General features: G+C 41.0%; 1 protein-coding gene across 50 annotated transcripts in view; it reads left to right on the top strand.

Annotated features, from left to right (window-relative positions):
- Positions 1-27,336, top strand: part of CAST (calpastatin) — a 111,454-nt gene that overhangs the window by 19,364 nt on the left and 64,754 nt on the right. For 34 of the 50 annotated variants that reach the window (XM_025436997.3, XM_025436996.3, XM_025436995.3 and 31 more), the window contains exon 3: positions 12,350-12,421. The exons of 5 other annotated variants lie outside the window; for them this stretch is intronic. In XM_025436997.3, coding sequence (XP_025292782.1) covers positions 12,350-12,421 — 72 coding nt within the window. Of the gene's footprint in view, positions 1-12,349; positions 12,422-18,744; positions 18,868-27,336 lie in introns of those variants that run through there. 11 more of the 50 variants (XM_049108191.1, XM_035714567.2, XM_049108188.1 and 8 more) reach the window with 4 other exon arrangements.

The following is a 27,336-nucleotide window of genomic DNA, read 5'->3' as shown; positions in this document are numbered from 1 at the left end:
AGGTTTTTTTTTTGTCTTTTTTGTTTCTTTTTTAATTTTGTTTTTACCAGTTATCTCAGATGGCTCTTATGTCAATAGTCTTCTGAGCACATTTTGAGTAACACTGAGCTAATTCTTATAGAGTACTTAGCACAGTGCCTGGCACACGTAAGCATTTCTTTCTTGATTCTTTTTCTTTTCTTCCTTCCTTTCTATTTCTTTTTTTTAATATAAATTTATTTTTTATTGGTGTTCAGTTTGCCAACATATAGAATAACACCCAGTGCTCATCCCGTCAAGTGCCCCCCTCAGTGCCCGTCACCCATTCACCCCCACCCCCCACCCTCCTTCCCTTCCACCACCCCTAGTTCGTTTCCCAGAGTTAGGAGTCTCTCATGTTCTGTCTCCCTTTCTGATATTTCCCACTCATTTATGCTGAGTGAAATAAGTCAATCGGAGAAGGACAAACATTTTATGGTCTCATTCTTTTTTCTTCTTTTAAGATGATCTCCTCACCCTGCCCCTTGGCCCAACTCTGCTCTGCCATGTTCTGGAGATAGCACGACTCTGCAGCACATTAAAAAGTGCGGCAGTTTCCTAGAGTCATGGCTCATGTAGACAGCTTTGTTCCTATTTTTCCTCAAACCTTGTCCCTGCAGCTATTCCTTCTTTCTTTTACTCTTTGTTTAATGACTTCTCCTTAGACTACAGATTAGTTTAGTCTTCCTCATCATAAACAGCAAACGTGTAGTGCACTGTGTTACTGTTATAAAAAAAATATCAATATCAGTTTTAAAATATTTCCTTTGAAATGGCTCAAACTCCCATTCTATCTTATTTCTTACCTTCACTGCCAACATTCTTGGTTGAAATTACAGAAGAAAAGAGGGTAGAGACAGAGAAGGGAGAAACCAAAAGTAGATGTTAATGAATGCCTGTGGCGGGGAGGTAGGAGGTAGGAAGGAGAAATCGTTGAACACGTCAAAGAAGAAGCAATTAAAAGGGCAGAGGGACCTGGATGTTGCAGTGTCATCAATGGGAAGACTGCAAGAAAGGTCTAGGCTGCTAATTGGAGAATTTTGGAGGCTGTGGAAGAGCCTTTGATTGTGGATTGGGATTTTGTTTGTCCCCTTCAGAGCTGTTACTGTTAGGATTGTGAGAATGCTGAGTAAGTGGAGATTATGCACTGATGACTCTTCAGTGTATAACGATTTAAGTAATGAATATCTGATGAAGAAGAAAAAAAGGACATTGCAATCTGTGTTTATTTATGCAAAAAGATAAGTGTGGCCAAGATGCATCACATATTATGGATTTCTCAGATTGTTTGCCAATTGTTTATGGGTAAATGGATTCATTGGTTAATTGAAAGACATTATTTGGAAAGAACTCAGGAGTGAATTCTAAACATATATTTATCTTAATCATTAGGACTCCAGGCTTCCTAGTTGGTTATTCACATTAGAGTTTGCATCCCTGAGCTCTTTCTTGTGTAGATCAAGCCTCTGATTCCTGAGTGGTCTAATTGGAGCTCAAGGAGCAGAATTTTTTGGACTTCAGTACATTCCAGAAATATATCACACTGGAATCTGAAATCTGCAAATATGGTTTTGAGCAAATACATTTCTCTTATGGGAAATCGAGAGCTAAAATACTTTCAAATTCACATTCCAATTTTGGTTTCACTTAGTACTTCAGATAAAAATTGTTTTGCTGAATATAATTTTGTGACTTACTTTTTTGCCTGCTTTCTTAAAACACTGAGTAGACTCCCTAACATCTGAAACCATACATCTATTTCACTGAATAATGAAAGCTGAATAGGAAGCTGAATTTTAAAGTAATGCATTTAAAAGATAATGAATGTTCTTACTACATGCCATAAGGAAAAGAGCTTGCTTAGGTATTAGGTGTGATAGCTGCCTGAATGCTAAACATATAGTTCAGGAGACACCCAGTGGCTAAAGGAGGAAATTCTTTGCTGTAGTACATCCTTAACTTTGTCTTTGTAAATTAGCATGTTAGGGGAGAGAGAGAGAGAGAGAGAGAGAGAGAGAGAGTGTGTGTGTGTGTGTGTATTTTAAGAGGCTTGATTTTGACTTCTTGTATACATTATCTTCAAATATTTGAAATCTTCCAAATTATAAGACTGGAAATATATAGTTAAGCTTTTCCTTTAATAAAAACATAAATGGTATTTTAAAATGTAAAATAACTGGGAGACGTAAATAAGAAAAGCAAACCTTTTTAATTTTTTTTAATTGAAGTTCGATTTGCCAACATAGAGTATAACATCCAGTGCTCATCACTCAGTGCCCGTCACTCAGTTAACCCATCCCCCCACCCGCCTCCCCTTCCACTACCCCTTGTTCGTTTCCCAGAGTTAGGAGTCTCTCATGAATAAACCTTTTTTAAAAGACCCAGAAATTCCAAGTCTAAGAATTTGCTTCAAGTACATAATCAAAAGTGTGCTTGATGGCACAAGGATCTTCATCACTGTATTCATAATAATAACAAACTAGCCACCTGGGTGGCTCAGTGGTTGAGTGTCTGCCTTTGGCTCAGGGTGTGATCCGGAGGTCCTGGGATCGAGTCCCACATCAGGCTCTCCTCAGGGAGCCTGCTTCTCCCTCTGCCTATGTCTCTGCTTCTCTCTCTCTCTCTCTCTCTCTCTCTCTGTGTGTCTCTCATGAATAAATTAATAAAATCTTTAAAAAATAATAATAACAAACTAGGAGAGAAACACATGTACAGCAGTAATGAATTGACGAAGTTATGACACAGGTATAGTAACCAAGGCATCTTTAACACCATACTTCAAAGAACATTTAATGACAGAGAAGAGTGTTAGGTTAAAAAAAACGGTGACAGACTTATGATGTGTTTCACTTACATAATGTACATAATGTATTTGTAACATCTTGTGCATGTTTTTGTGTTTACAAAAGAGAAAAATAACTGAAAGTAGCTGTCTTGATTGGCAGGATTTTGAGTAATTTACATTGCCTTCTTTCTACTTTTTTCTTTGTTCTAAATGTATATTTTTCATCAGAAGGGAAAGAATAGAAAACAGCATCAGATAATGAACAGAATAATGGAAGAGAGCGTTTTTAACACTGATCAGAACTAAATCCGTGCATCTATCTCCTTAGACCTTAAAAAGAGAAGTCTCGTATACGTGAGCCTTTTTTCTTTGGAACCTCTAAGAGATAGTTCCAGAGCGAAGCTGCTGCCACCGTGTGTTTGTGTGTGTGTGTGCACACGCGCACATGTGCGTGTTTGAGTAGAAGTGTGTCTCTTAGATATGGATAGGGTTAAGGATTTAAGCACTAAGGCAGCTTAGAGGGCAAGGATTCTTAACTATTTATAGTTCTTAGTCCCCTTGGAATCTGATGAAAACCGACCTTTTCTTCTGAGAAGTACACACATGTGTGAATTTAAAAAATACCCCTGGGCAGCCCCGGTAGCGCAGCAGTTTAGTGCCACCTGCAGCCCAGGGTGTGATCCTGGAAACCCTGGATCGAGTCCCACGTCAGGCTCTCTGTATGATGCCTGTTTCTCCCTCTGCCTGTGTCTCTGCCTCTCTCTCTCTCTCTGTCTCTCTCTCTCTCTCTGAATAAATAAATAAAATCTTTAAAAAAATTAAAAAATATAAAAAATACCCCTAAAACATGCCATATAGTTTAAAGACATTTAGATGTACACACCATCCCCACCCCTGAAGGGGCAATCTTATTGAGTAGATAAATATAGGAGGTACCATCTAATCATATTTCCCCAGTTGGCTTGTTGTTGTTGTCTGTAATCCCACCGTTAGCAGCTTTCTTAACCTTTGAGGTAAACATTGCTTCCCCTGGCTCCTCTTTGAATTTGCAGGTATTCTTAGGAGAGAGACTATATAAATTATTAATGTCATAGTGAGAAGTAGTTTGACAAGAGGAGAACAAAATTATGTAGCACTGTTTTTCTGTTGACCTGAGAGCATTTGATAATAATAGCTCACACAAGTATAGCAATTACACGCACACACACACACACACACACACACACAAACACCCCTTTTACAATAATCCCATTCTCCTGATGAGGAAAGTGAAGCAAAGCTTGATTAAATAACTTGCCCAGGGTCACATAGGTATTCGGTAGGGAAGTCCAGAATTGAATTTTTTTTTTTTTTTTTTTGCAATCTATCCTTTTAACTAGTTTCTGAATAGTATTCATAAAATACCAATCTTAAGAATTCGATGTAAGGCCAACACCAAAAACTTTCTTACTACTGTTGTTCATTTTTGTAACTCTTCTTTCCATCTTTCTTCCTTGGGTTGTACCTTCTTTTCATTGAAGAAGTTCAGGAAGTAAGATTAAGTCATTCCACGGAAATAAAAAGCATAGCGTAGGGAATATATAGTCAATGCACTCATGAGAGTGCGTGTGACAAGCAGTAGTTGCACCTGTGAGAGCCCAGCATAGCATTTGGAGCTGTTGAGTCACTATGTTGTTCACCTGAAACTAATGTAACAGTGTGTGTCAACCATACTTCAATTAAAAAAAGAGTAAATCATTCCCAGTCCCAGGAATCTGAAATGTAAGGAAGAGTAGGGACAGCTATTCCCTCTCTGGGGAGTAGGACGTGCAACAGAGAGGGAAGCTGAGTCACAGCAGGACTCAGAGTCAGAAGGATAGCATTTGGCTGCTGGTCAGGGCAGCCACCCCAGGACTAGAAAGACTTGAGTTGGCTTGAAGATGATGAGTGTGTACTGACTAATTAGAATATAACCAAACTCCACGAAGTGCAGCTACCATAGTGGTGTGCATGAGGCATTTCATTCAATAAGTGAATTTCCATGCAATGAGTTAATAGTAAGATTTATTCACTAAGACTTATTTATCAGTGTTTCCCAGGGGCTAACGTATCCTATTTATTGCACTGCATCTGTGCTAGCATACATTTATTTATACTTCCTTTGGTAATAAAAGCAACTTGTACTTATTTGTACACTATTTACGACCATGGTATAAAGGAACATTTGTAGATAAAAGTCAAGCTTTGTAATTGCTAGTGTTGGGGAATCTGCGTACCCTTTTGAAAGACAATCATTTTCTAGATACTATTTTCCAATTTAGCATGTGTTTTCATGTGGAAACACAATGCTTCTTGTCATTTTATAGGGTAACTATTAAGTAATGGAACTGATTTGTTAACAAATATGTCAAAACATATATTTTAATGAGAGTTTTCATCCTGAAAACCACTACATTTCATCAAGTCTAAGAAACCACTGATCTAAAAATGCACCGATTGGAAAATGCTAAGAAAGAGAAAAAAACTATCAGTTATTCTCTGGCCACAGCTTCCATATACTGATTTTTTTTTTATTGAAGTATAATTGGCATACAGTGCTTTATTAGCTTCAAGTGTACAATACGATTCAACAATTCTATGTGTCATTCAGTGTTCATCACGACACGTATACCCTTAATCCTCCATCCTTTCCCCCTTCCTCCCCTCTTGTGGTGATTTTTAAAAAGCATCCATTTGCAAGAGGTATGAAAAAGGAAAGAAAATGGTGGCTTCATATCAATAAAATGAAATCCACTGGTAACCTGAAAATATAGAAAGTTAAGATTTTTTCTGTTGGTCAAATAATGTTGAAACGAATTCCACTGTTATCATCAGAGCACAAAGAATTTCTCTCTTCCTCAGGATTTTTCTCGCTCAAGTCAATCAGTGTCATCCAGTTCAATAGCCTTCTCATAATTATCACGTGTGAATCTGGTTAACTTTTGGGAGTTTCAAAAACTTAAGTCTCCATTTGGAGGATAAATGTTTGTTTTTCATCTAAGGATAATCAAATGTGTTGCTGTTTCCAAAAACAGTTCAACAGTTTTGATATTTCAAAAGTATCTTGAGAAATTATTTGAGCATGCCAGCAGCCACACTGAACCTTTGAGGATTCCAATACTCGTTTAACACAAGAGTTCTTGCTTGTGTAACTATGTGCTCAAAAATTTTGTCACATATAATATTTGATCTGTTGCTTATAGACCATTCTGAGCTAAAGAATCCCCTAGCCTGCTCTGGTAAGGGCTCCCCAGGATTGAATATCTGCTGTTACTTTGGTAGAAAAGTAGACCAGCTCCATTTTCCTGCATTTTTTAAAAAAGACTTTATTTATTTATTTATTTATTTATTTATTTATTTGAGAGAGAGAGGGGAGAGAGAGAGGAGAGCATGAGTGATGGGCAGAGGGAGAGAGAGGGGGAGAAACAGACTCCATGCTGAGCTTAACCCACTGAGCCACCCCGGTGCCCCATTTGCCTGCATTTTGGGGGGAGAAAAGAATCACTGGGTTTGTGGCTGTAGAAACTCTGACCCTCTCCCTGCAGGGAAGGCGCTGGGTCAGCTGGGGCATGAGACAGAGCTCTTGCCCCACAGGTAGATTTCATCATCCTGGGAAGCCTTTCAGGAATGGGCATCTAAAAACCAACTTGCCCCTTTATTCATACCCAAACCTTCATCTTGCTTGGGATTTGGTGAGCTGCTTGGATTGATGGGTTCATCAGATTTGGAAATGTGTTTGTTGGCCATTAGTTCTTCATCTATTTTGTTTTGTTCCCATCTCTCTCCTCTTCTTTAGAGGGTGCGATAATTATACATAGATTGGCTGCTTCAGGTTGTCCCTCGGCCCCCTGACCCTCTGTTCCCCACCCTCTAGTCTACTCGCTGTTTCATTCTGGCTATTTTCTATTGCTATGAATCCACATTCACCAGTCTTTTCTTTTGCGATACCTCATCAGCTCTTAATCCCAGTGTATTTTTCATCTCAGACATTGCATTTTGTTATCTTTAGAAGTCTGATTTGGGTGATTTTTAAGAAAATGTCTTTCATGTCCCTTCTTAACTTATTTTTTAAAAGCTTCTTATTTTGAAATAAGTAGATTCCAGGAAGTTGCAAAGATACTGTGGAGAGGTCCCCTGTATCCTTCCTACATTGGTTACGTATTAGGTAATTATAGTACAATATCAGAACTAGGAGGTTGACATTGGAACAATGTGTGTATGTAGTTCTATGCCATTTTATCACACGTAGGGATTCCTGTAGCCAGTGCTGCGATCAAGATACCATGCTTTTTGAACATTCTATTTTCCTACCTATGGAAAATTAATAAGGGTTTTTTTTTTTTTTTTTTTTTTTTTTCTGCTTCTAGGCATGCCTGGTAGCTTTTTATTTGATGTCAAACAGATGTGAGCTTCATCTAGTTGGGTGCTTGTTTATTGTCACCGCTGCCTTAAGTTTCCTGGAACTATGTTCTGGGACACAATTAAGTTACCTGGAAGTGGTTTAATCTTTTGAGGTTTGCTTTTAAGCTTTGTTTGGCTGGAACAGAGCAGCCTTTAGAGGTGGACTGTCCTGTCCTTCTGTGGACTCTACCAATGATTCTGACTGCTGGGGACACACTCTATTCCTGATCTGTGGGAGCCCTCCGGATTATACCTCTGCTCCTTCTGGGTGCTCTTTACCCAGATGTGGGGTTTCTTCGCAGGATACACATGCAGACCTTTGGGGCTCTCTGTTGCAGCTTTTTTCTTTCTGGTGCTTTCCCTGTGAACCGCTTAAGCCCCCTTGGTCTGTGGAATTCCCATCTCTACCTCCTCAACCCGAGATCGATGGCTTCTTCCTGGGTTCCTCTTCCATGTTCCGTGTTCATGCAGCCTGGAAACTTCTCCAGGCAGGAAGCTTCTCCTTAGCCTTCTCCTAAGCCTCCCTTCACTCATTTATTTCCCTGTCAGGAAACATCCCATGCTGCCTGGTGTCCAATGTCTGAAACCCACTGCTTCATATTATTCTCTGGGAGTTTTTTAGTTGCTCAGGGTAGAAACCCTCCTCATTTTTTATTTATTTTTTTATTTTTTTTAATTTTTATTTTTTAATTTTTTATTCATTTTTTAAATCTAAATTTCCTTACACCTTTTTTTTTTTTTTTAAGATTTTATTTATTTGAGGGAGAGACAGAGGGAGAGAGCACAAGTAGGGGGAGTGGCAGGCAGAGGAGAGGGAAAAGCAGGCTCCCGGCCAAGTGGGGAGCCCAGTGCGGTGCTCGAACCCAGGACCCCAGGATCATGACCTGAGCTGAAGGCAGACGCTTAACTGACTGAGCCACCCAGACGCCCCTTCCTTACACTTTTAAATCCAAATATCCTTATGCACAAACTTCATAAGTGTAAAAGGGAAATGCACTTGTACTTGAAAGGAGCATGTGGCCCAGCTTACGGACTTAAGTTCCTTCCTTTCCTCTGAAAGTGTTTGAGCAGTTTTGAAGTTGAGTTGTTAAATTTTTCTCATTCATAAGCCTGATCACTGACCTTACTTCTTTGTTCACATACTGAGTTTTAGTGCTTTCCAGGCACTCTGCCACCATTTAAATGTGCAACAAAACTGTTGAAATCATCCCTGTGGTGTCTTGACATCTGACACCTTGTAGTGCCTCAAAAGGGTCTTTGCTACTCTGAAGAAACACATCGAGGTCATATTTATTTCTGCAGATATTTTGACCCTGAATCACCACCACCTCATTCCCTGCACACACACACACACACACACACACACACACACACACGAGACCTGTGTGACAATGCCAGCAGCTGTGGAACCCATCAGAGCAAGGTCCAAAAGGGATTGTTCTTTGACATTGGATGCCAGACCAGCAGGACCTGCTGCTGGCAGGCCTCACTCAATAGGGAGGCTTTTCAGTATTAACCCTGTAAGTAGTCCTGGGCCCCCCTTAGCCAGCACTTAGTGAGTAATCCCGGTATGTCTGGCTGTGGGTTAGGTGTATCACATTTACACCTTCTGTGTAATTCCCAGAGCTCATGCAGACCTAGGAGTGTGATGTGTTCCCTCCAGCAGAATCATTGGGTACTCATAAGGGTATCCTCCCTGTATTTAAAAAAGAAAAAAAAATTAGTCTACTCTGAAGGCTGCTTTCATCCTCCCTAACAAAGCTTAAAAGCAAACCTCAAAAGGATCAAACTCTTCCCAAATAACTTGTCTCCATTATTAGAATCATGGCTAGTCCTAAGGAAAATAAAAATCACCTTTTTTTCTATAATGAAAGGAAATAATTTTTTCCTGATTATTTAAATAATAAAAGCTAATGGAAAACTCTCAACAGCCACTAAAGATTCCTCATGAGTTAAAACGAGGCCTGTTGGGGTTGCCCTTGGGGAGATCAGTCTATTTCATTGCTGCTTGATCAAGAACTTTGGGTCTCTCCAGAGTAGGGATTTCCAATGTATGGGCCACAGACCTTTCCTCATCTCCTTTGATTCTCTCGACCTCTGTCCTAGGTATGGGTATGGTTATTCTTTTTTTCAGATGAGAAAAACAGTGCTTAGACACATGCATGCTTTTGCCTATGGTCTCAGTAGGCATTTGGGGGAGCCAGGATTCTTGCCGCACATATCAAAAGATAGAGCCTTCATTCTAGGGAACCTGGCACCTTTCTTTGTGGTCACTAAGTCTCAGGATAACATAAGGCTTCATTCAGGGGACCTTTCCTGAGATTTTAGGAGTTGCTGTGAGACACAACTCTTTGCTGTGTCACTATTGAGCGAGACCTGTGAGAGCCAGAGCAACAGGTCCTGCTGGTCTGGCACCAGATGTCAAAGACCCTTCTGGACCTTGCTCTGCTGGGTTCCACAGGGGGATTTTTCTGAGATTTTAGGATATAGTGACATAGCAACCCTTTGCCAGGCTCGTGGAACTTCACTGATACTTTGAAAACAGTTTTTAAGACTTGAGTTCTGACTCCTTTAATAAACAATTTTTATTGTGGACTATGGCAGACGTAGGAAAATGGTCTGTAATTCATTCTTTTCATACCTTTCCACAGCTGCAGATAGAAGTGATCTAATTCTAGTCACTGAATTTCACTGCTCAAGCATGTGGTGCCTCTTTTGGGGGTCTCTTGACTGGCAGACTCTGAACCACTTTTGGAGTAGGAGAGGCTGCTTAAAGTAGGTGTGGCTTCATAGTCCATGAAAATAGGGCCTGTTTACATTTAGGACTGTAGGAGAGATCACATGTTCTCTGTCAGTCGGTAGGACTGAGGCCCTGTGGCATGTTCAATTGGGAGGAGGGGATGACTCAGCCAGCCCCTGACCTGACAGATAGGGATGAGGGGCACTATCCTCCTGATGGTTTCCCTTCTGATCCTTAATGGGTGTAGGGGTGGCTCAGTTGCTTACGCGTCTGCCTTTGGCTCCAGTCATGATCCCAAGGTTCTGGGATCAAGTTCTGCATCGGGCTCCCTGCTCAGTGGGAGCCGTTTTCTCCCTCTCCCTCTGCCCCTGCTCCTGCTCACCATCTCCCATACTGCCGTCACAATACTGGCTTTTTCACAGCCACTTTTAGTTTTATCCCATTTATCTAAGACTTACTTCTTCCCTTGGCCGATGGCACTGCATGTATGCTTGGGAGAGATTTTAGTCCATAGGTGATGTCTGGGAGCCTTAAGTCAATGACCGTTAGGCCTCTTGGATACCCATTTCATTAACATGTGTCCACCCTGCTGCTTTGGTGACCTTCCAGAAGTGCTCTAAATGTGGTCAGCCATGGGCATGTAAAGATGATACTTTGAGGACAATAAGCTAAGTTTTGACTTTTCTGCTTGCAGAGGTGATATTTCCCCTGAAGGAAAAGAAGGCTTTGGCTCAAGATTTGATGGCAGGCATTTTCAAAAAAAAAAAAAAAAAAATCAAGCATATAAATCTTGCTAAATATTAAAGAATTAAACCAGGTTGCTCTCAATTATATATTTTTAAAAATTTCATTATATAGACATACAACTTCTTAATATGCTATGTACCAGCAGTACTGTCCCTCCTGTATTCAATGCTTATAGTGCGTTTTACACATATGACAGCTGTCAGAGCATAGTCTCACCATTTGACATTATAAAAACTGTATAGTTTGTCAACTTGCCTCTCTGAGATATGGATCTTCATAAGAGACATATCAAGGCCTTGTTGAGAAAGAAGCTGTATATTTTACCTTTCCTTTTCTCTGCCCTCCACTTATTGTTCTATTATCAATTGAAATGGTGGTATAGTTTTATAAGAAAATACAAAAAAAGGACAAAGAAAATTTTTAAAAATCGCTCTTAACTGCACCATCAGAAAATAACCTCATATGAACTTCAGTGATCATATTATACACACTATTTTATAAGCTAATATTTCTTCATATAAAATATGAATAATATGTTTTCATTTAATGAAGTGTTCTTCTGAAAATGATATTTCATCCTGTAGCTGTCCATAAAATAATCCTCTATTGGGGGAGGCAATACAGGCAAGTAAGAGAATGGGATCTGAAGCAGACTTTAACCAGCAGTGATGATGGCTGAGTTAATGTTCTCTCCCCATTTCTCAGTCTCCTCACCCATAAAATGAGGATAACAATAGTACCAGCTCTGTATCAGTTCCTATGAAGATTAAGTTATGATACATCGTACTTTTTTTTTTAATTTTTATTTATTTATGATAGTTACAGAGAGAGAGAGAGGCAGAGACACAGGCAGAGGGAGAAGCAGGCTCCATGCACCGGGAGCCCGATGTGGGATTCGATCCCGGGTCTCTGGGATTGCGCCCTGGGCCAAAGGCAGGCGCCAAACCGCTGCGCCACCCAGGGATCCCTGATACATCGTACTTAAAACACTTACAGTGCTTGCAGTAATGCTCTAAATAGATACTCTTACTAAAGCATTATTACTCTATTATTATCTGTCATTATATTATTCTAATAAAATAATTGCCTGGCACATGGTAAGTAGTCAGTAAACATTCATTACTATTGCCTATATTGTGTTCAGCTTTTTACTGTGATAACACTATGATGAATATCTTTGAAGAAAAAAGGCTTATGCTCTCTGTTCTTATTTCTCTAAGATTTTTACAAGTAGAATTACATCTTTGATACTTATTGCTAAATCACCCACTCTAGAGGTAGTACTAACACACAGTCTCTAGCACGGTGAGAGAGAAAGCACCCACTTATCAAGGGATGTTGTTTCTGGAAGTGGCCCATGGAGGAAATGGCAACTGCCTATGTGAGGATTTTTGCAGGTCTCCAAAATCACTGACCCTCGAGCAATTGAGATTTATTTAACTTCCTCTTCCTTTTCAGTGTTTATATAGTCTTGGAGCAAAGATAAGAAAAATGTAAAAATATATTTATTTTTTTGTATGCTTACTATTATATTAGTCTGAAGTTTGCTTGAGAAGATATTTGTATGGATATGAAAATTTGCATTGTCTACATTGTTAAGGTGGTTTCCCCCATTGAAACTAATATTTTTTATTTTTAAGAAAAAAGCAAGAAGCCTTGAGAGCAGTCAACCTTCCAGAACCCATGCTGGTGGAACAGCCCCAGCCACCAAGGTCAGTCATTTCTTAAACATGAAAAGATGGACCTAGTCTTCAGGTCCATCATTTGTGGGTGGGGTCTGTAGAGAAGGCAAATAGTGCCTGTATGTCATGATAAATTTTGAACAAAGTATCATTTCTATGTGGGGAGGAGAGGAAGGGGGATGTAATTTCTTAATAATGATTTCAATGATTTAAAGCCTAGTAAAACCATTTATGCTTTAATTCTTCTTAGCATATAGTAAGTGTCCAGTAAATATTATTATCACAATACCTATAAATAATAGTGGACTTTGACACATACCATGAGTAGAAATATAGTGCTCTCACCTCTTCAGAAAATAATTCAGATTCTCTTCATGTGCATTAGCCACACCAGGCTCTCTGCTAAATGCTCCATATAATTATCTTATGTAGCTTCTTCACAATGTTATAATTATTATTCCTTTATACCTAAGGAAACCAAGGCTCAGGGAGGTTAAGTTCACAAAGCCAGGAAGATGGAGGTAGGGTTTGAACCCAGGTTTCCTGTTCATATAAGGTCCTCGACACTGCTGGACCCCAGAAGCTCGAATTGAGCATTCTTTGGTAACACAGCTCTTCAGAGTTTTGCAACTTCTAAAAATCACTGAAACAACATATTTCAAAACAAAAGTACAATTTTAGCTAGTAGTTTTCAACATTTAAAACTAGTTATATTCAGCCCATTTCACTTGTGGTTTTCCAGTATGTCTGAGACCATCAAAAACCTTAACTTATTTCAGGACTGTCTATACAAATATTTTAAATAAACATTTTTCCTTTAAAACTGGTGGCTTTCCTATGAAAGTTTGCGGACTTTCTCAGATAGGTTGCTTGCTTGACTAAGAGTTCATATTTTAGTGCTTCTAAAGTTGGCCAGAGTTGAACAGATTTGGGGGCACTACAGCGTCAACGCTCAGTATGGGTAAGAGGTCTTCTGCACTGCCAAAAAAAACCCAAGTTGCCTCTTTGCCACTTATTACTAGCAAGTTTACTTAGCCCCATAGAGCCTCATTTTCTTCATCTGTAAAATGGGGATAGGATGGCTCTTGACAGATCTGCCAAGAGGCTTAAGTACATGATAATAAAATATATAAAACTCTTTGCGCTGAGCCTGGCATTTAGTAGATGTTAGAAAAATGTATCTTGTTAGCTTCATACTCTGTTGTTTGGATGTCTGAAACTAAAAAGAGGAGCAGCCTGAGTGGCTCAGTGGTTTAATGCTGCCTTCAGTCCAGGGCCTAATCCTGGAGTCCCAGGATCGAGTTCCACGTCAAGCTTTCTGCATGGAGCCTGCTTCTCCCTCTGCCTGTGTCTCTGCCTCTCTGTCTCTCATGAATAAATAAATAAATAAAATAAAATAAATAAACCTTAGAAACTAAAAAAGATTTTTCAAATATGTCCTGTCTTTTATAGTACTTTTATTTACTAAATAAATTTAAATTGTGCCTCTAAAAATGAGAAGGCTCATTAGAAAACCCCAGCCCTATGAGATTTAGTGAATCATCTTTAGGTGATTTTCAAATTTTGGAATTATCTAAATTCTTGGGCAGTGTGGTGGTTAGTACATTGTAGAAAATCACACCCAGTTTTCTCTTGAAGTTAGCCATAAGGAGCAGTCCCTTTTCTGTCTTTTTTTTTTTTTTTTTTTTTTAACACACAAAGTTATCATCCAGTCATCCTGAGGTTATAAAGAATTTTGATATCTCCCCCAAACCCTGCTCTGTCTCAAGACACTGAGGGAGGGGGCCTAGCTGGGAGGTGGAGACATTTTAGCCACCTATTTATTTATTTATTTATTTATTTATTTATTTATTTATTTATTTAATACCAAACCTGACAGTCTTTCTTTCCTTAGCTTCTAAAACATTGTCATCTCCTTACCTACATTATTCTCTGTCCTGTTGCAATCCCTCACTACATGTTCCTGACTCACTTTGTTTGCTTCACCAGTTCCCTGAATATTAGTTTCCCCAGGGTTTTATTCTTCACTCCTTTCCTTCTCGTATTTTTAACATTTATAGAATTTGGAAGAAAAAATATATATATACGTATATATTATACTTGCTTATTTCTTCTTTTGATGTCTGATTGAAAGGGCTTTAATTAAGGATCAACAACACCATAAAGACTTTGTTTATTTGAGAGAGAGAGCAAGAGAGCACATGCACACACACACACACACACACACACGAGCGCATGCAAGCTCAAGTTGGGGTGGGTGTGGAGCAGAGGGAGAGAGAGAACCTCAATCTGACTGGAGTCATGGGAGGCTGGATCTCACGACCCTGAGGTCATCACTGAACCAAAATCAACTTAACTTAACTTAACTGACTGAGCTATCCGGTACCCCTGCATCATCATCACTTTCACACAAAGGTCATTCCCATGCATCATTTAGAAAAGCTGGGGTAATAGCATTTGTGATCACTTAAAGCCTTTTATTATACAATTAATTCTTATAACACGCACAGGCAACATATTACCCCGACACATGACATGACAAAATAGTAGATATAATTGGCCATGGGAATTAGTCTTGGTTTTCTTGATTCTTGACACATTGAACTTAAAAACTAAAATAAATTATAGTTCTGCCATTACAAAGAAAACTTTACAGCCTGTCTTAAAAGTTAAATATTTAATTTGAAGTCATGCATAAGCTGTGTGATATAGAATGGTTGCCGTGTATTGCAGAACTGTTTTATGGGCGTTCTTTTGAAATGAGTAATTATGTGCACAAATAATACCACTTCTATCGTGCATTTCTGGGCTTAGAAGACCCAAAGTGCTTAAGTGGCATAAGTCTTTCTAACTCAAAATAATTATTGTAAAATGGGTAGTGCTTATTAATATTCAATTTTTGATTAATTAGTAATGAAGACTAATGAGGCTGCAGAAATTATTCATGCTTTTATTAAAGCCAGTATGAAAATAGTTGTGACCCATAATCAGTCATGCAGTTTTATCTCTGGAAGAGTTCTCAGGCAATATGTATCGTAACCACCTCCTGTTCAGGTGAGGAAACCAAGGTTGAACTTGCATTAAGGAATGTGGCTGCAGAAACTACTAAGAAGATATATTTGTTAAGGCTGTTAGTTCCACCTGGAATCCCATCTGTTTCAAACCAAAAAAGAATTTCTTAAGGATAGCAGGAGTAGCTTGTGGAGGGATCCAGAAGGCGCTAGCAGTGGGAATCTGAAGTTCCACAGCTAAGGACAATGCCCAGCTACACCATCGGAGCTTCTTTTGCTGCCACCACAGCTTGAGCACCAAACACAGTTAGGACTGGATGCCAGAAACTCTGCCACTGCCAATCTTGAAGATTAATGTGCCTTGTCAGACACAGATTTCTGGGTGAGCAGTGGTCTCCTTACACTGCTCACTTCCAGTCTCCTTCTTTTATGGCACATCTGTTTGACCATCAAAAGTCACATACCTCAACCCTATTACAAGGGAATCTGGGATTGTGAATGTTCTGGATTCTACTTTGCATATTGATTAGATGGGAAATTTATTAATATGTAGTAAGGGTTTTCAAATGTGTGGCCAGCTGCCAACTGACATATCTACTACAGAAAGGAAAACGGGAGAACTGCCTAACTGAACAGGAATATAAATAAATCATGATATGTTATTCAGCAGTATTAGGCCTTTAAAGCAGAAGAAGAGGGGATCCCTGGGTGGCTCAGCGGTTTAGCGCCTGCCTTCAGCCCAGGGAGTGATCCTAGAGTCCCAGGATCAAGTCCCAGGATCAACTCCCAGGATCGAGTCCCAGGTGTCTCTGCCTGCCTTTCTCTGTCTCTGTCTCTGTCTCTGTCTCTGTCTCTGTCTCTGTTTCTCATGAATAAGTTAAAAAAAAAAAAAAGAAATACATTTAATAATAATAAAACAGAAGAAGATACAAACAACTTTTCTCCCAGCAGCAGAGGAGAAGATATGCGAAGGAAAAAGCCCCCATCAGAGAATTCTTTTGTGATTTTGCTCCTGGTTTTGCCATAAAATAGCTATGTTGGCATAGCTCTCTCCTCTCAAAAAAAAAAAAAAAAAAAAAATAAGCTCTCCTCTCAGGTGCTAATTTTCTCATTCATAAGATTACTGAGAGGCTGAATAAACTATGTGTGTTCTGGCATTTAATGTCGGCCTCACCCACAGGTACCACATGTGATTTGGAGGCGGACTCTGTGTGTTAAGTAGGCAAGCATTTTTATTTTAATAATCATGTATATATTTTAATGTGCCAAAAAATAAACTAGCACCTCAAACTCATGATCCCAAGGATAGTTTTCCTTAAGTCAGGCTAAATTAAAAGTTAAAAAGTAAATCCAGTTTTTCAAATATTAAGTAAATGTAAAACATTTATATAGTCAATTACAAATATTATAGGCAATGCACAAGCAACCAATGTTTGGAAAACAAGATTCAGAGAAGTCTCATATTTTAATATTCGCATTGAACCAGTGGGGTTTTTATTAAAACGAAGATTCTGATTCAGGAAGTCTACAGTGAGACTGAGATACTGCTCTGCTAACAACCTCCTAGTTGCTGCTGTTCCTGCTGGTCTAGCAACTAGACCTTTGGAAGCATCCTTTGGGAAGCAAGGATGCTGAATTGTTCTGATTACAGGTAGCTCAGACTACCTGTACCTCAGATTACCTAAACAGTGATTGGAGAAAGTGGTATAAATACAGATTCTCAGATTCCAAGCCAAGAATTCTGATTCAAGAGGGTAGAGTGAGGCCTGGGATTTTTATATAGTTAATAGCTACCCCCAGGAGTGTCAGATGCAGATGATCTGAGGACCACAGTGGGAGAAAGGATGAACCTCAAAGGTAGACAAAGCACATTAGGAAGTAATAACATCCCTCTTCATTTCTGAGAAAAGGAGCCTCTTTCTACAAGTACAGCAAGATAAGACAAAAATTTATTTCGTAGCATGTAATTACTCGTCTGCACTCTTGAGGAGCACAGGATCCCTCACCTGCAGTGAGGAAGACTTGCTGCCCAACTAGGGGCTGCGGTACCCAGGACTCATCCCTATTGGGGTGTGGCCCAAATAAGTCACCCTGTGGTCTTTTTGTCATAGGGGGAAATGAATGCCTGTGAAACCTATATGAGCTGAGGCTTAATTTTAAAAAATTAAAAGGAAAGAAAATATTAATGATAAAAAGGGAATTATTAAAAGATTTATTTATTTGAGAGAGAGAGAGCATGAGCCTGGGGAGGGGAGGAAGGAAAGGGACACCCCGCAGAGCAGGGAGCCTGATGCTGGCTGGGTCCCAGGACCCTGGGATCACGACCTGAGTCGACGGCAGCAGCTTAACCAACTGAGCCACCCAGGCACTCTTCAATAAGGGATCTTTAAACTGTGTTTTCATTGAGAATAATTTTAAGGACAAGGTCTTCTGCTCAGGGAATCATAAAATATTAGACTCAGAAGGGCTCTTACTTCACCAGCTTTACTTAACAGAAGTAAACAAAAAGTGAAAATTAATAAGGTGGCTGTGAGGAACACCTTGCTGAGAAAGTAGAGGGACCCCACCTTCTCTGCTTGGTGTGCGTACAAAGCTGTGCACATGAGCTCTCTGCCTTTTCCATGCCAGCTGGCGGTCACCTCTGCTTTGGCTGGAAGCAGCCCTGAGTCACTGCTCAGCTGTCACCAGCTAGGCCAGAGGTCTCAGCTCCCCAGTCACCCACCGCCACCACCTCCTCCTCCTCCGGACACACCCCGGGATCAGTGTCCAGAGTCTTTACTGTGACTGGCTTGTGGCTTTGGGAAAAGTGGGCTTTCCACATTTCTTTTCAGATTTCCTCTTTTCTATTAGCACTACCATTTATTCTGTATTTATCAGTTGCCATCCTTGTAGAACAAATTGCATTTCTTTTCCCTCCGTCCCTCCCTCCCTTAATTCATTCATTCATTCATTCATTTATTCATTCATACATTCATAGCAGTACATACTTATGAATTCTCATTTTATTCATTGGCTTAAAGTCCATTTTTCGTATGTGATATTTTAAATCATAATAAGATAACATGTGCGATAATTCAGCAGAAATTTGACGGTGCAACTGCTCTCTAAAATACCCCCCTGCCCCTGGAGGCCTGAGGACTTGCGAATCCCGGGCGGCGGCCCCGATGAGCTTGCTGTACCGCTTGAGAAGGGGTATTTGGGAGGCGTGTTTGCAAGGGCGCCCCCTTCGCTCCCTTTGTCGGGGGCCTCGGGCTCCAGCGGGGGCTGCACCGGGCCGCGAGGCTTCCCGGGGGCGGGGCCGGGGCGGGGCGGGGCGGGGAGCGGCTGCGTCGCGTCCGGGGCCGCCCCGTGGCTCCTGCGGCCGGAGGCTCCACCCAGGACCCGGGAGCCGCGGCCCAGCCGGGCGGCGATGCCGACGCCCTGAGGAGCCAGCCCGAGTGCCTGGGCCCCGGAGTCGGGCGCCGAGTGAGTACCGGGCCGCCCCCCGCGCCCTCCCGGCCTCCGGAGCCCGCAGGTGCACCGCTTCCAGAAGGGCCCCAAGCTGCAGGGGGTCGCTTGCTCGCCCCTCCTCCCTGCTGGGAACACTGTTGCGGGCTCCTCTGGTGACCCTGCCCGGCCTCCGGAGCCCGCAGGTGCACCGCTTCTAGAAGGGCCCCAAGCTGCAGGGTGTCGCTTGCCCGTCCCTCCTCCCTGCTGGGAACACTGTTGCGGGCTCCTCTGGTGACCCTGCCCGGCCTCCGGAGCCCGCAGGTGCACCGCTTCTAGAAGGGCCCCAAGCTGCAGGGTGTCGCTTGCCCGCCCCTCCTCCCTGCTGGGAACACTGTTGCGGGCTCCTCTGGTGACCCTGCCCGGCCTCTGGAGCCCGCAGGTGCACTGCCTGCAGAAGGGCCCTAAGCTGCAGGGTGTCGCTTGCCCGCCCCTCCTCCCTGCCGGGGACACTGTTGCGGGCTCCTCTGGTGACCCTGCCCGGCCTCTGGAGCCCGCAGGTGCACCGCTTCCAGAAGGGCCCCAAGCTGCAGGGTGTCGCTTGGTCGCCCCTCCTTCCTGCTGGGAACACTGTTGCGAGCTCCTCTGGTGACCCTGCCCGGCCTCTGGAGCCCGCAGGTGCACCGCTTCCAGAAGGGCCCCAAGCTGCAGGGTGTCGCTTGGTCGCCCCTCCTTCCTGCTGGGAACACTGTTGCGAGCTCCTCTGGTGACCCTGCCTGGCTTCCGGAGCCCGCAGGTGCACCGCTTCCAGAAGGGCCCCAAGCTGCAGGGTGTCGCTTGCCCGCCCCTCCTCCCTGCCGGGGACACTGTTGTGGGCTCCTCCGCCGAGAATGTGTCTGGTGACCCTGAAGCGCGGGTGGGCCCCTCAACCAGGGATTTGTGTGACCTGGAAAAAAAATGCAAAGAAGAGAAGCAGCAGCTCTGTTTGGTTTGGCAGTTTTATGGCTCGGCCCCTCCCCTTCCCCTCGCGTCCCAGCCCTGCCGTCCCTACTGCGCTGACCTCCGTTTTAGAGGATGAGCTCACTCTGGGTAACCTTTGCCCATACCTGATACGTGCAGGGTGCGGTGCGGCATATGCTGCAACATGTTCTGGTTCTGTTTCCTTGAACACGACCCGAGACTGGTCCCATAACATCCCTCAGGGGTACTTTGTATCTGTCTTTCAAGAATGCAAGGTGTATTCATAGAGATTTCACAATCTCTCCTGTGCCCATAGGGTCAAGAGGCAAATTGTTTGTTCCTCTATTACAGCTTGAGAACATGAGGCGGAGTTGAGGAAACTTATTTAAGGGGCAAGGCCTTGGGTTCTCTGACTAGTCTTCTAGGAACCCACCTGTATACATCGGGAGGAACCGGAATGCTCAACCAGCCACCCTGGAAAGTGTCTGCTGGCTGAGGTGTTGTGTAGGGCAAAAACCTCTGCATTGCAGAGAAGGTCCTTAAGAGTGGCATCTGCTGCTCAAAGGTGGAGACTATTTTCTAATGAAGAGCTATTGAGTGTCTCTCCCTAGTGTGTTTGTGGGCATCGAATTCAACTTTTGCACACTGATTTTTTTTCAGTATTTAAAAGGACATTTGTTGCTGGGAATGTGGTGGGAAGGGAGTGATGTCTGGGTCCCAGAAGACATTATAGCATAAAAGTGGTGACGGTTAGCAAAGTCATGCCGAAGTGGGAAAAGCCGCATCGGCTGACGGATGGAGAAAGGGTAAGCGGCCAGTAGCAGTGAGGGTGGGCTGGGAATCCATGTAGGCACTGCAAGGACCCTTGGTGTCTGTTATAAACAGGTGAGCTTTGCGGACTGCAGGGCAGTGTTAATGAAGCAGCACAGTCAAGTATAAATGTTAGCTGTGGTTCCATTCACATGCTTTAAAAAAATTCCCATTGCATGAGAAGAGTTGATTATACAGTATTAGTGATGAATTTAGTTCCTTGATTGTTCTCTGAATGGACTGAAGAAAACGGGTTCCTATTTATCTTTTTTCATTTGATAAAACCAGTCTTATTTTTCAAATCAAGATGTGGGACTGGATCCCAGGAATCCGGGATCATGCCCTGAGCCAAAGGCACATGCTCAACTGCTGAGCCACCCAGGCATCCCGCACCCCTAACATTTTGAAGTTAAAAGCCATTCACATAGAAAACAAAATGCAATTGTTGGTGACAACCATTGTACTTTCCTAGTAGGCAGATTATTAATTCAATATATCAGAAAAACTACAGGATTAAATACGTTCCTCTTGTTTAGTTAGACGCATTGGTGCTAAGACATATATTCCAGATTCATATACTTTCTAAAATAAGAACATTGATAGGTATAATGAAAAAGAAGTTACAAAGATGTGAATGTGTATAGGAAAACATAGACTGTGGGGTTTTATTTAAAGCAGACCAATTGATTAAGTAGCTCACATTTGGGGAAAAAAAAAAAATAGTTCCACCTAAGACGTAGTGATATGTTAGAGATATGTTGCTGATGGTTTCCTAAGGAATGAAGACTATGAAAGTCATCTAAGCAAAGCCTCCTCAATTGCAGATATTTGTTAAAGCACGCCAAGGAGAAGGTTATTGGTTATAAGGACAGAGAATGCAGGCCAGTAGGCTGATTCCAGACTAATCCATAGCCCTAGAGCTCTCCCAGTCTTGTAGGATGTTCTGAGCCCCCTTGACATTCTCTAAGACAGTATTTGATGATGTGTCGTCTGGAGAGCATTTGCATCAAATTCACCTGGGATACTTATTTAAAAATGGACATTTCCCGGGCTCTCCCTCAGACTTACCCAGTCAGAATCAAGGAGGAATCTATGGCTTAATGAGCTCTCTAGATAAATTTGTACACCAGTAAAGTTGGTAACCACCTGTTCTAACAAGCAAGTCCGACTATGCAGAGCCTTTCCATAAGCAATCTTCCTCTGGCCTTAGCAATGCAGTAAGATCTCAGTGAATTTACTAAAAATTCTACTTACCCACAGGAGCTCAGACTCCTGAATCATACTGAGGTTTCCTCATGAACTCACTGATTAGTGATCATGACCCACAAGCAACGCCTAGACCAGTTCTATTTCACTCAAAAGTCCCATAAGAGGTTGAGGCCAACTTAGCATGCAAGTGTAGCCTTTGGATTCTGTAAACCCTCTGGATTCTATGATGGGTTGAGGTCCCCTGCACAAGTGATACAAGAATAAAGACCTAGACCAGACCTTGGAGCCTTTGGAGTTGCTCCAAACAGAGGTGTTAGTTGAGGGGTCAGAGATCCCCATTCCTACAGAGTAATCAGGGGCTCGGTCTATTGCATAATGTTTCTGCTAAGAAACACCTATGCTAAGAGGGTGGCCAGAGAAAGTAGCGGGGAGTAGAATTATTTTCACCTTTTTCACTTACATGTGCTTTTTATATTTCCCCTTTATCATGAAAATGGATATTGTGTTTATATCCAACATGCTAAATAAAGTATGTTGATACAACTCCATTACTGTAGCTAGTCGTCATCAGAGTCCTGGAATATAACTATACTCATGCTAAAATATGTAATTATCTTGCGTGCTTTGACACATGCATCTTCTCATAATATTTTATTTACAGAGATGTATCAAAGGGCTTGGTCTACAGCAGAGGATTGAAACTGGTAGCCAGAGTTTTCATCTTCTATGATTCATAACTTCTCTTTTATATTCATCATCTCTTTAGTTATCGCTGTCTTCATTTTTTTTTAAATATTTATTTGTTCATGAGAGACACAGAGAGAGAGAGGCAGAGACACAGGCAGAAAGAGAAGCAGGCTCCATGCAGGGAGCTGGATGTGAGATTCCATCCTGGGACCCCAGCATCACGCCCTGGGCCGAAGGCAAACACTCAACCCATGAGCCACCCAGGGATCCCTATCTTTAATTTTTTTATGTCAAAACTTATCCAGTAACTCTTTCTATGTACCTGGAATAGAAAGGGCATCTCCTGTCAGAATTCAGACTAATATTTTTAGGCATGCACAATGTATTTTAAATGTTTGAAAGCCTTTAGATGGGGAATGTACGCTCTACTTTGTCACCAAGCCCATTACCCTCTCTTCATACTGACTTGATTCATTCACATCACCTAGCACATATTTTCATTTGAATTTTAGACCCCAATCTACAAAAATAGACAAATAATTATTTTTCTGAAAATGTGATTAGTCATTTGAAAATTGGATCATTTATACATACACACACACACACACACATACACACATACAGCTGAGCTGCATACTGGATGTGTGTAGCATTAGGATTTCTCTCTTGGTCCAGAATACCTGCCTATAAAATGATAGCAACATTGGGATTGGAGATGTCTGTTGCATGCTCTTGCCTTACAGTGTAAGACAAGGCAATAGAGGCATAATCACAGGTACCAAATGTCCCTGGGTTTTAGAACACATAGACTGGAGAGGATGAATATTGTTGAGGTATTGCAGGGCTGTCTTCTTAGGGAACATCTAGGCTTTTCATTAACTTGGACTGGCAATATCAGCACCAAAAATCTTCCTTTAAAAACTGGCTGGAAAGTATTTTTGCAAAATAATTTTGTTAATCTATCCTAATATCTTATGTAGTCTGCTTCCTTCCTTGTAGCTCAGTGAAAGTATGAAGAGACTAAGTTTGTCACCAGGAAAAAAGGTGCCAGTGGATAATGAATGGTAGAAAACAATGGTTATTTCACTGACCTCCCTATAAAGCCATCTGGTTTTCACCTATCTAAAGCAGTGATCCTCAGCATCAAGGAGGTTCAGAACCACCTGAGAGGCTTACAGCTTTTTAGTCCACAGCCCTTCTTCCCTCTTCCTCCCACTCTTTCCCCTTCATAGGTTTCTGAGTGTTCATTGTCTCCCTCCTCCTCCCGTACTATCTGTGAGTGACCTGTCCTGGACCAAGAATCACCGAGCTAAGGTGTTTGAGCTTGGCCAGTTACGTTGCACAGTGGTTTGACATAACTTTGATTGCCAGGAAACATTGTGCACGTTTTTAATACAAAATGTTTAAATAATTACAAACTATTTCACAGTTTCTACAGCTCATATTAGTGATTATTTTCCCCTAGCAGTATTATAAAATAAATTACCATCCATAAGATATCTTACTGTAAATGTGAGTTTTAAATCAATCAGTAATTAATCATCCTTGGGGATTTTAGCCATAAAGTATCTACATCACTAAGAAACAGCATTCCTCCTTGCTGAATATTCAGAGATCCAAAAGGAAAGGTTGATTTCTTTTAGCTATTGAGTTTGAGCCTTCCCTTGCCTTCAAGAATCTTCTAATTATTGCAGTGATTGGTGCTGAATTACTCTCATATAACGTTTTCATGGTGAGATAGGATTCTTAGCCTCACAAATTAGAATTGTTTCCCTCTGTAGTCCTTCCGACAGTCATATTGTTATATCTCTTCAAATATTTCCAAAGATTGAATATGATGAACAGTGATGTACATATTTGCAACTAAAATCTTTTCACAATACCCCAACAGACCTCTAGTTGAACTAGTGGTAAACCATATCTTCCCTGTGTATGTGTAACTTCTCCACATTCTCCTACAGACTGCCACAAATAAATAAAATAACGGTTTTTTCAATAGGAAAAAATAAAAGCTTAACATTCTAGCTAGTGCTGATAATCTGAAAATAATTCTAGAATGCTCTGGGGGAGGGGTTAGGTCCAATAGCATGTATGTCATTTGGAAGACATTTCCAGGATCTGATATTTAAAAATAAATAGAATGAAATCATCCATTTATTAATTATTGAACAACTATGGTGGTAAGTGATTTACAAAGGGTTTCATTGAATCCTCTTAAGAGTTACAAATTTTGTGGGGCACCTGGCTATCTCCATCAGAAGACCACACTGACTTTTGATCTGGGTTCATGAGTTTGAGCCCCATGCTGGTGTAGAGATTACTAAAAATATATAAACTTAAAAATTTTTTAAAGAGTTGCTTGCATATTTTGCAACTAGGTAAGAGGGTACTAGGACAATTTTATAAATGAGAAGACTAAGGCCCAAAGAGATTAAATAATATACCTTGGGTCACACAGATAGCAAGGTTTTATTTGATTCCAATGTTCTTTTCAGTGGACTGGTCTTATAACATTTTCCACTCAGTGGCTTATATCTAGGTAGTTTAAATAACAGAAAGAGGAATGTGTATCTAAAATTCAAAAAAGCACTAGAAATCAATATTGTGTTCTCTCTATTGTTATACTCAGTATCTTAATATGGCTGAAATTCTCTGATGGATGAGGTTTCCTTTTTGCGTGAAAGGGAGTATTGTGCACTGGAATTAGCAAATCATAGTTTTGTTGACAGAGTTTCATTAGACACTTAAGTAGACAGCAGAGAATGGATAAATTAGCCATCTTTGAACATGAAATTTTAAAATTGAAGATTAAATAGTACATAACTGAGAAGTTCCTTATGTAGGAAATACAGAACTTAGATAAGCAACAATGTTCATCAATTCAAATAATCAATTACATCCATTTCAAATGAAGCTTACTTTTAAAATCCATTCTTGGGGATCCCGGGTGGCTCATAGTTTAGTGCCTGCCATTGGCTCAGGGTGTGATCCTGGAGTCCTGGGATCGAGTCCCACATCGGGCTCCCTGCATGGAGCCTGCTTCTCCCTCTGCCTGAGTCTCTGCTCCTCTCTCTCTCTCTCTCTCTCTGTGTCTCTCATGAATAAATAAATAAATAAAATCTAAAAAATAAAATAAAATCCATTCTTCTATTTCATTGATTTTTTTTTCCTAGGAGAAAGTGGGATAAAGTGCAGTGAAAGGTACTGTTATTATTATTCCTGTTTTATAGATGAGGAAACTGAGATTCAGAGGAGTTAAGGAATTTGCTTAAGTTCACACAACTGGTGTGAGCTGGAATTCAAACTCAGGTGTCTGCCTACAGAGCCATTCTCCTAACTACTAAACAGCAGTACTTCTTTAAGATTTGAAAAGATTAAACATGCTGTCAGTAGACATTTGTGAATTTGTTTTGCTTATATGGTTTCTGTAATGACATTTGATTTCACTTTATATTTTCATTTTAATTATTTGAAAATCAGCTTGGACAGGTTGATAGCAACCTTGTTATCATTCCTATTATGTAAGCAAGCCGTGCTTCACTTGGGAAGCTAGATGGTCATGTGGCAGGGCCATACCTAAATTTCCACATGATTGGTTCTTCATAACTTCCCTCTAGTTTTCTGTTAGAGTTTGTCATCCTTGTAGAGATTGAGGTTAGAAGTTGGTTTTATAACATAAGGACTTATAAAAGTTCTCAAGTTCTCTCATTCTCCATTAGGCCTACACCTGAGGATTGAATTTGAAAGCCCCATGGAAGCCAAGCTGAAAGGTTCTGAGAGCTCAGAATTTTTTTTTATACAGTAAACATGCTCTCAGTAACCATATATGCATTAATGAGGGCATAATCTTTTAGGATTTATACAAATCCATGCTTTTGCTACCAAAATTCTTGTTCCTGCATTGAATAGAATGTAGATCTAGAATATAGATCTAGAATGTAGATCGAATCCAAAGAAAATAACATAATGTAAAACAATACTACCCTTTTTTTCATTAAGAGAGGTAAATAACATTTGTGAGTAACTTCTCAGAGCAGGGCTGCCCTAGGGTGGCTGGTATTAATAAAATTTTTAGGAATCTCTGATTTGGGGCAGCCCGGGTGGCTCAGTGGTTTAGCACCACCTTCAGCCCAGGGTATGATCCTGGAGACCCTGGATCAAGTCCCACGTCGGGCTCCCTGCATGGAGCTTTCTTCTCCCTCTGCCTGTGTCTCTGCCCCCCCCGCCTCTGTCTCCCATGAATACATAAATAAAATCTTTAAAAATAAAAAATAAAATAAAAATTAAAAAAATAAATAAAAATCTCTGATTTGGATTTACCATGTGCTAGGCACTGAGCCAAGCACTTTTTAAACATACCGTCATTTAATCCTCACTGGTTTTATACCCATTTAACAAATTAAAAACCCGTGTTTAGAAAAGTTGAGTAGCTTGCTGAAGTTACAAGCTGGAATTCGACCCCAGGTGTGTGGGAGGCTAACCACCCCTATTTGCCATTTGAACATCTATCATTGGGTACACTATTTAATAAGCTTTACATCTTTACAGCATAAAATATCAGAGAGTTGCTGAACTATAGAATTCTCCGGCCTAACAGTTTACTGATGAGGAAATGGTGTTCTAGGGAGGTTAAGACTCACGGTCACACAGCTCTTCAAGGGCAGTCCTCCTCATTGTTCACTATGTATATTTTATTATGCTGAAATCATTTGACTCACAGTCTTATGGAAGTCCTGGCCAGACAGACCTTTTGTAAGGTAGGGATAAGAAGAGGAAAATACGCTGTCTTTTCCATATAACTTCTCTGCTTTATCTTGGACAAAGTCAGACATAGTTGGAGTT

This window comes from Canis lupus, chromosome 3 (assembly GCF_003254725.2).
Source record: "Canis lupus dingo isolate Sandy chromosome 3, ASM325472v2, whole genome shotgun sequence".
Classification (NCBI taxonomy): Eukaryota; Metazoa; Chordata; class Mammalia; order Carnivora; family Canidae; genus Canis; species Canis lupus.
This window is presented reverse-complemented; position numbering and strand designations above follow the sequence as displayed.